The sequence below is a fragment of the Lycium barbarum genome, chromosome 6 (genome assembly GCF_019175385.1).
Source record: "Lycium barbarum isolate Lr01 chromosome 6, ASM1917538v2, whole genome shotgun sequence".
Taxonomy (NCBI): Eukaryota; Viridiplantae; Streptophyta; class Magnoliopsida; order Solanales; family Solanaceae; genus Lycium; species Lycium barbarum.
This window is the reverse complement of record NC_083342.1, coordinates 109,987,169-109,997,561: the sequence shown is the minus strand read 5'-3', so window position 1 is coordinate 109,997,561 and position 10,393 is coordinate 109,987,169. Positions and strand designations below refer to the sequence as shown.

General features: G+C 33.8%; 1 protein-coding gene across 1 annotated transcript; it reads right to left on the bottom strand.

Moving 5' to 3' along the window:
- Nucleotides 1-246: 246 nt before the first annotated feature.
- LOC132645428 (aspartyl protease family protein 2) lies at nucleotides 247-2,097 on the bottom strand. The gene has a single exon (XM_060362403.1). The coding sequence runs from the start codon at nucleotides 2,036-2,038 to the stop codon at nucleotides 578-580; it is 1,461 nt and encodes a 486-aa protein (XP_060218386.1). The 5' UTR covers nucleotides 2,039-2,097; the 3' UTR covers nucleotides 247-577.
- Between the last annotated feature and the right edge of the window lie 8,296 nt (nucleotides 2,098-10,393).

Below are 10,393 nucleotides of genomic sequence, written 5' to 3'. Positions count from 1 at the left end.
TCCGGTTAACCGGTTATACCGGTTCCGGTTTAACCGGTCCGGTTACCGGTTAAAACCGGTTACACGGAACCGGTTGACACGTTTAATTTCTAGGTTGATCAAGATATTACTCCGCATCGAAATATTGAAGTTTCCAAGTGTTAAAGCACCGAGCCACTTGGTTTCACATACAATTGCTCTACAATCTACACCGACATCGGAGGAAATTAAACAAATTATGGTTGGAGAAATCTCAAGAAAATCAAATTCGAAGAAAACAAATATATAAGGCAATGCCAAGTTTAAGCAAAGCCGCACATTTTGCGGCTACTATCAACTTCGCTCATCTTACAGAAAACACAATTTTTGAGTTACAAATTACAATCTACACTAAATTGATCACTAACATAGTTGGTAATTGCTTCTTTCAAAGCATCTCTTCCCCATAGTACAACATTAAATTATGACATAATACAAACAAACAGCATGTGATCAATTGTTCTTTTCTTCTCCTAATCCACCCCAACCAAAGAAATCAATCAAACACAACAAACCAGGGATTTTGGAAGCAAATTTTGAATCATCGCGTGTCACTAATTTAAGCACAGCCACGTGGAGCAAATCCTAAGCGAGATCCGGCAAGATCAAACACTACCCTAAAACCTTGCTGCTGAATGTTCCCAATAATAGACAATCCACTCATTGTACCAGCAAATGCAAAGCAGAATGTTCCATCACTATCCACCGGAATCAAATAATTCGACGCCGGCAACGACACGTCAGCTCCCTTGAAATGCATCACCACCGTCGGCACTTTCACTTCCGTCTTTCCCGACAAATCAAAACACGTGTCGAACAACGAGAAATCCGGTGCTTTCTTTAAATTCCTAGCACGCATTCTAAAAGCATCCCTTAGAGCTACATAAGCGGGTCGGGTCAACCGGGTCACTGAAGTACCCGAGTCCACTATAACCCCACCATCACCAGCAGCATCTAGCTTAAACAGTGAAGGTCTAATGGCTGGAACCCTAGTGCCACCTACGCTAATTCCCGTTAGCTCCACGTAGTAAAACGTGTCGAGTTTCGGGTTATTAACAAGTGGGGTAAAAACAGCGGTTTTAGAAACCGCTGATTCACCGAAGACTAAGTAAGACGGTCGGGATGAAGCGGACCGGTCTACTAAGCAGTAGGAAAATTTCTGGCCGAACCGGCGACCGGCTTGGGTTGGAAATGAAAGTCTACCTCGGCCCAGACCTAGTAAACCTGCGGCTCCAACGAATAAACCTTCGTTGTCGTGTCCACATCCGAGGGCTATGTTTTTGACACGTGAACGGCGGAAAGTTAATGTTTCAGTTGAAAAATCACCGACGGTAAAAGAACCGTCGCCGTAAGAAACCTGGTAAAGACATTTTTTACGTTTACAGCCGGCGGAGTCTAACCGTCGGCATAAAGGGGACCCACATGAGATACCAACGAAGGAAGAGGATTTTGTCGGGTCGAAAACCGGGTCGGATTGAGTGTAGCATTTTTTGCAAGGTGAACATTGGATCCAAACGACGTCACTCCCTGTGTCTAATACCATGTAAGCGTATTTTGGAGGTGTACCAACACCTAAGCGCGTGAAGTACTCTCCGCTACCTTGAGAAAGTCCAGAAATAATAGAACTAGAGAAACCTCTGCCACCACCATGGGGTTTTCCGGCGCGGCGGTGAACGGTGGTGTTAACGGCGGCGAGGAGTGAAAGTGCTTTAGCTCTAGCGGCGTCACGTTGGAGACGGAGTTTGAAGAGAGCGTGTGGTGTAGCATTGAAGGATGATGGAGATGCTAAGTCGACGTGATGTAACTGTACAGAGAGTGTTGTGTCTGGATTCGGATCCGGGTCGGATCCGAGTAGTTGGGCTTCTAAGTCTTGGGTATCCCATGAGAGAGACTGAAGTTGAGTTTGAGGGAGAGAGTGTAAGTTTAGTGTTTGGTATTGAAGGGAAGTGGAAGAGACAGAAATGGCAAGTAGGGAAAGAAAAAGGAAGGAAATGGAAATGGGTTTTGGTTTTCCTTCCATTTTTGTTGCTAAGGAGAAATGGTGAAGGGGAAAGAGGAAGTGCGAGTGGGAAGGGTGAGCATTGGGAGTATAAATAATGGGTGACAGAGACAGAGACAGAGACAGTGAGTGGATTTTTGCTCTCGTGGGTGTCTCAATTGTACGGGGCGGTGATGTAAAAGAAAAAAAACAAATTAAAAAAAAGAAAGGTGGTTTATTGTTTGGAGTTATACGTTGGATAATTTTACTAATATCTTGAGCTAAAGATATGCATCTTTCTTTCTTCCTGTAAAGTGCATGTGGCTTCGTCTTCTAGTTAACACGTCTTATTCTTGTTCTCTTTCCATCTCAATTCAATTGATGTGACACTATTTAACTTGATATGAAATCTTAGAAAGAATGAAAATTTTAAAATTTGTGATCTAAAATGAAATTTATATATTTGTGCATTGTAAATTATTTTGAAAAGTTAAATTATCTTTAAATTAGAGCAAATTATAAAAGAAAAACGTGTTACATAAATTATGACAAAAAAAGTATTTGATATGCATTACTTGAGTCGAAAGTCTTCTAGAAACTGCATATATTTTATCTTCTTCGAATTCCACGAATGAAATTACACTAGTTATGTTATTGTTGTTAATTTATAATTAAGCTTTATTTGATAAGTCGGCAAGCAGTTTGGACATGTGCTATATGTTGTAAAGAAATGAATTATGTATCTAACTCAATTCCAAAATTCAAGTTCATATAAGCAGACCATCCCATCTCACCAACCATCGATGAGTGACTTTTTTTCATTCTTCAATAGGAGTGCCCAATTCAGCTAATGAAGTATAATTATCTAATAAGTTTCATGTTGAGTTAAACATAAATCCATCAACGAATCAATTTGAGAACCTCGCCAAGCATTTGGATCAATAGAGAATAATTTGAGAGAAACTTTCTTAGTTCTTCTTCTACTTACAAGACAATCACAAATCGTTAACAAAATTATTCCGGTTGTCCAGACTCCAGATATTGTAAGCTCCCTTGGTGAATACTGAAGAGTGCAGTTTTTTTTTTATATATGTATAAAAAAAGTAAATAAGAACACCCAATCATTCAATTCAGCATAACATTTATGTTCTGAGAAGTCATAATCATTTTCCTACAATTTCGCCAAATGGGCAATTAACCGTACCAATCATTTCCATTTGCACTAATGCGTTTCTAAAGATTTTTGTGCTATCAGATGCACCCCCCTAATCTTCACTCAATTTCATCATGCATGTGCAAGAATTCAAGTGCAACTTTAAATGGTACGAGCTGCTTCCTTCAATTGTTCTTATTCATAGATTCATCCATCACCAAAGTACTGAGGAAAAAAGGAAAATATCTTTAATTTCCAGAACGAAATAAAGCAAAAAAAAAAAAAAAAAAACGTATATCAGCTCATCTACTTAACAAAAAAAAAATAATCACAGAGCATCCATGTAGTCATTGATGAGATGTGAAAACCCAGATTGTCTTAAATGCTAGTATGTGGTAAAATAAAATCTTTTAGGCTAACTACCTAATGTTGGTTGGCCTTTAACAAGCGCTCGTCTGTATCTCTTTGCAGTTGTCACGATTGATCTTCCTCTCTTTTTTCTGTTTTGTTTTCCATCCTTTGTTTGGGTCTGTTTCAATCTATTTCAGGCACATAACATAAGAATCCATTTATATCTCTTTAGCAATCTTCTCTTTTGCATTTAAGTTATATATTCAAATAGTGTAAAAAAGATTTATTTAATGAGTGTGTTATTGTTGTGTGATATTAAATTGAAATTCCGTGGACTCTAAAATAACACCCCCTTGATGAAAGAAAAAAAAAATACAAATACCACATCCCTTAACAGGATACCCGTTTTCTGCATTAATTATATACCATATCCTTTATGCAACTACTAACAGTACATCCATACCCCGCCTTGAATTCTTTGACTAAAATTGTTAAGCCATTTTTGTTTTTTGTTTTTTTTGGAACGCATGACGTTGTTTTATAAAATAAGCTATTTATAGTTCAGGATATATCGCGTAGAGAAGCTTTATAAACTATGTAATATAATGGCTAATGCTGCCAATGCTCAGATGTAAATGCAATTCAAGTTTGATCCTCTCAATATCTGGGAATTGGGTGTGAATAAAGAGCAGCAACTGATATCAGAGGACTACTAACTAACCGAAAACTCAAAATTCATAATTGCGCTGTCTTTTTAGACCAAAAATTGCAATTTTAGTTGACCAAATCCAGGTGTGTGGACATTTTTACTTACTATATCAAAGTGTAAATATAGGTTAGGTTAGTTTGGTATAGATCCTTCTATTAGTCTGTCCTGCAATGGGAGCAACATTTACAGATGGAAAGCTTTGCTTTATAAAAAGTAGCTTAGATATTTCTAAGTTGATAACAGGTCGATGGAGAAATTTATGATTTCACCTTTATTGTGAGTGCTTCTGATATTATAGGATAAGTGGACATGGTAAATAATCAACTCTGGTTGAATCAAAGTAGTTTTCTATTGATCTCTTATCTATCTATACCTTCAGCTGGTCATCGTTCTCTGACAAATTCTAAACTTAATTAAGCAAATGATCAGTACTATTGTGAGGAAACTCACGCACGATATTGATCGAACTCTAAACTCAACTGCTTGGATTACACACAAATGAATGATTAATAAAATAAAATAGTATTATTTTTCTTCTCAAACAAAAATTGAAGAATATTATACCGACTTCCAACAAAAAATTAATAATGTACTTCTCCTCCTTATCTTTTCTCATGTTTGACTGTCATGTCTCTTAATTTTTTTTTTCCACAAAAAAGTGACCTGAATAAAGTTGGATTTATGCTAAATGACCCCATTAAAGAATGTAAGACGTCAAAAAATTCTCAATTAATAAGGCTCGAACTCAAAATTTTTATTGAGAACAAAGCGATATTTTGACCATCTCACTATATATTTTGTGGTTGAGTGGAAAGACACTGGACAGTGGACTATAGCAAGAAAACTAAACCTAATGAGCCATTTGGATATGATTTGAAATTATGTTTGGATATATAATTTGAATTTTTTAAATTGTATATTTTCTTATAGACATAAAAATTACACAAGTTGTGAAAATCATCAAAACTTTCTCAATTCTTATACAATCTTACCGAATGAGAAAGTCATAATTCATAACAAAATTAATATACAACTAGAAGGCCTTCCTATAAAATAATAATATCAATTGATCAAACTTTAGTTAATAAATAAAATGGAAAATTAAACATGAGTTGTAGTGTAACTACTCCTTAATATAATCCTCCCACATGGTTGGTAAGAGCAAATTTGTTATAAATATACTACCAACTTGTAAATCTTTTAATATTTGATATAAATGATTGGTAAACATGGATTAGTAAATATATCTACTAACTTATAAATCTATTTTTACAAAATATAAACTTATGAATCAATTTTTATATTTTAAAATTTTAAAATCATGATTTAAAATTTCAAATTATATCTTTTTAGATAATTTGAGATTTCATCGCATAAGATAAAATTACATGTGGAAACGCCGCTAAGTCAAGAAAACTGAGCATGATGGAACTGGAAAGTTGACAATACCACTTTCCTACACCTTAATTATTGTAGATTTGTAGTAATTAAGAAAAGCTTTGTTCAATGAACCGCGTGGAGGGTGGACACCTAGCATGTCCACAAAAAGAGAAACAGGTACCACTAGTAAATACAGTAATGGCAAAAGGATTTTTCACCGCAAAGGGTTCTATAATTGTCATCACAAAGATGCCAAACAACATATAACATCCAAAGTTTTGATAGTTCATCCAACAAGAAAGACTAGTCCTAAAAACCAAGATATCTTATAAAGGGCAATAGTACACGCTACTAAAAATACGCTTAATTCTGATGAACTTGTCCTCAAGGTACTTGTTACTACTAAAACTAACGCTCGAACATTTCGGGTTGACCCGCTTATGGGTGATCCAAATTCAATTTCCTTTCGAAGGGAAAAGTCACGTGTCTTGCACATTATTCTTTTATTATCTATCTCCTTTGAGTAGAGCAATAATAATGTGCTGGTAGAAGCTAGGTATCAAATTTAGCCCAAAAATGTAACTCAGGACCCGACATGTCTAGACTTAGACAAATTTGTGTTAAGAATATATTCATTGATGATTTAGGGTTCCAATATATTGCGTCAATTTGGAGCAAATTGACTCGAAAGAAACTTGGCCAAAATATAGAAAGGTTTTTTGTTGTTTGGTTTGTTGTATAATCTATCAAGTTAAGTATTTATCCTGAAAAGGAAAAATAAGTCCCTTTATATTAGATTAAACCACTTTATAGCAGCATGATAAACGTTGGAATTTTTTGTCTTCAACAATTGAAAATGAAAGAAGTCAACAAAGAAAACTCACAACAAGGAAACCAATACAACTTTGTGAAGCTTCTATCTAAGACCAAAGTATCTGATGCTCTGCAGAAATCTAGACAGCTAAAGTTAATTCTAACTCGGAGTACTACATGAGTATTCAAATTTCTTCGTACTTGGACTGATAAATGACCCTAGCCATGTGATATACCACAACTCTTTTCTTGACAAGCTGAAACACAACTTCTCAAGTAACATACTTGTGCTTATGATCACATTTGCACTTGCCATCTGCCTAATTCAATAGTACAAATGTACTGAATTCTATAATAAAAAAAAAACATGGAAGAGGGATCTATGAAAGTGGGGCATCATTCTTAAAAGCAGCGACGACGACCTTTAGCTCGTATAGTGGACTTGCTTTTTAACATCGGATAGAATATGATCACTGGTGCGCTGACCATCTATAATTCCTCACTTTTGGCGGGGGCGGAGCTAAACCTGTCAACCGGTCCGGTTTGACCCGTTCAAACCGATAATCGGACCGGTTAAATCGAAACGAACCGGTTTATCGGTCACGGTTAACCTTAGATTTTTTATCGGTCCGATTTGCATTTTTTGGGACCGGATAACCGGTAAACCGTAACCTGTTAAAATTGGTAAAAAAAAGAAAAAGAAAAAATAAAATAAAATAAAATAGAGCCATTGCTGCTGATTGGGCTGGACCATTGGCCAACGGCTCCAAACTCCCCTTTTGGTGGAGTTGGTGATTTTGCAACAATCCGAAGTAGCTCCAAAGCTTTTGTGGATTTGCAATTCTAGCCACCTTCACTTTGTTGGAAATTAGTTCGGCAATTTGATACCTTCGTTCCAACTCTATCTTTATTTTCCGCTATTTAATTTACGCAATTTAATTCTAGCAATCTAATTTGTTGCAATTTATTTTCTTGTGATTTATTTGAGTGCGATTTAAATTAATTCTATTTAATAATGGCGAAGAGATTTAAACGTGGTGCCGATAGTAGTGGTATTGTTAGATGAGGAAACATTTGTGAACGAAACACCTAAATTAGGTATTGATATTGGTGGAAATAATCCACTTTTAAATCATGAGGTAATGCAACAACATTATACCGACACTTTTAATGAAATTGATGATAATAATGATGATGAAACACAAGCTCCCGAAAATCTCATAGGAGATATAGGTCCTGCATAATCATATACACAAGATAAACCGCCAAGAACTCGTAAGCCAACCTCTAAAATTTGGCAATTTATGATTAAGGATAAGGAAAGACAAACAGCTACATGTAATTTATGTAGACAAGAATTTGTTTTTAGGCAACAAACTAGTAAGGATGGTGGAATTGGTACACTAACGAATCATATGAGAGGTAAACATAAGGATGTTTGGGGAGAGCAAACGGGTTCAAATGTGGGGGTATTAAAATGACAATAGACCCACGAACCGGTAAATTTTTTAAGTATGACAATAAAAAAAAAGCGTGTAGAAATAGCTAAAATGGTAGTTTATGATTGTTTACCATTTTCCTTTCCTTCGGGTTTGGGGTTTGTTACTTATATTCAACGTTGTTATAATCTGTTATTTGAGGGTATTCCTAGAAGTACTTGTAGAGCGGATGTTATAGATTTGTATAAAAAATATAGATTTTATTTGCGTCATGTATTTAATTCTTTAAATTGTAGTGTTTCTCTTATCGCCGATTTGGGTCTTAGTCTTAACAAGTTAGATTTTTTTTATATTACATGTCATTGGGTTGATGATAATTGGGTGATGCAAAAAAGAATTATAACTTTTTTATATGATGAAGGGAAAGGTCGTCGTGATGGAAAATTTTTAGCAGATTCAATATCTACTATTATGAAATTTTTTAACATTTATAGAAAAACACTTGGTATTGCTTTAGATAATGCTTCTAATAATACAAAAGCGGTTGGTCTTTTAAAAAGGGAATTAAACCCTTCGCTAAAAAATATTTTTCATGTGAGATGTAGTTGTCACATTTTAAACTTGATTGTTAGAGATGGTCTTAACTACTTTGAAGATTCTATTCAAAAAATTAGAAATGCGATTGCTTTGCCTTTTTATAATGCTAATAGGCATAAAATGAGAGATTTTAAAAATTCTTGTGTGAAAAATGGCCTTAGACCTAGAAAAATTCAAGTAGAAGTTGACACTATGTGGAACTACGCTTACATTATGTTATAACAAGCATATGATTATAGGATTCTCATACAACAAGTTCACAACCATTTTAATACGGATAGTAATGATTGGTTAAATATTACCGATTGGGAAGATGTTAAGGAATGTATTGAACTTTTACATAAATTTTATAATGCAACTCTTTTTTTTTCTAGATAATTTTATCCCACAGTAACCGGAATTTTAGCCTACTTAGCGGAAGTAACTAGAGTTTTATATGAGTATAAAGATAAATCCGGTTATCAAGCGGCTATTTTTAATATGACAACACAAATTAAGAAGTATTTTTTTCCCATCTCAACTTTATTTATAGTGGGTTCTCTTTTAAATCCTTGTTTTAAAATGTCTTATACTAGAGCATTGGTTGGTCAAATTTATAACTATTTAGAAATTGACGAGGAAGTTGAACCATCTTTAAATGAAGTCGAGCTCGCGATTGATGCCAAGTATAGAAAAGTTTTTAGTCATTATTCTAATTTGGAAGAAAGTGCTACACCCGTTGCTCCACGCCCTACTACTTCTCAAAATATCAAAAAGGGTTAAAGGGTTTGTCGAATTTAAAAATTTTACATTCACAACTAGCTCCTTCTAATAATGCAAACTTTGATGAATATTACCTTTATTTGATGCAGCCAAATGTGGATATCAAGGAACTAGATGATTTGGACGTCTTAGCATGGTGGAAGAGATACAAGGCGAGTCATCCGATACTTTCAAGAATGGCTCGAGATATCCTTACGGTTCAAATATCAACCGTGGCTTCGGAGAGTGCATTTAGCCAAGGAAGATAACAAATTGGAGACCATAGACACTCATTATTCGGATTTAGCTTGCAAGTACTAGTGTGCATTCGCGATTGGATTAAATCGGAGTGACGCAACCAAAACTTAGAAGCGGTGGAAGGCGAAGAGGAAGAGATCGAAGATTTGATAGCAAGTGAAATGGACCAAATGGAAGACTTTGAAGATATCTCCATGACCGAATATGATATGGCGGATATTAGCCATGTGATTGAAACTTTTTGATTTTATTATTCTACTATTTCTTTGCAACTCATGTATTATTTGCAAGTTAAAAAAAACTGCAACTTGCAAATAAATGTTATCCATGAATGAATAAAATATATGGCTTATTGAGCTTTCTTCTATTTACTCGTGTTCATATTTTTACTTATATTAAGTTAGGAATATACCTAAAATATACTAAGAATTTTCTTATAATATACATCTACTTAAATTAAAAACTAGAAAGTTATATACTTGAAAAATAACTAAAATATACTAAGAATACACTTAAGTTATAAAATAAAAATTTATAAACTTAGAAAAAACTTAAGTTATAAATAACTTAAGTTATAATACATATATATATATATATATATATATATATATATATATATATATATATATATATATATATATATATATATATATATAAAAGTTATAATTAAACATATATACATATAAGTTATAACTATATATAGTATACATATAACTTAAACATATATATAAGTTATATAAGTATATATAATATACATATAACTTAAACTTATTTATTTATTTAAGTTATAATACATATAAGTTAAGTTTTTTCTGTTAGTTAAGTTATTTATAAGTTAAGTTTTTTCTAAGTTTATAAATTTCTATTTTATAACTTAAGTATATTGATATTATAACTATATTATTAGTATATTTTAGGTATATGTAGTATAACTTAAGCATATAACTTAATATATA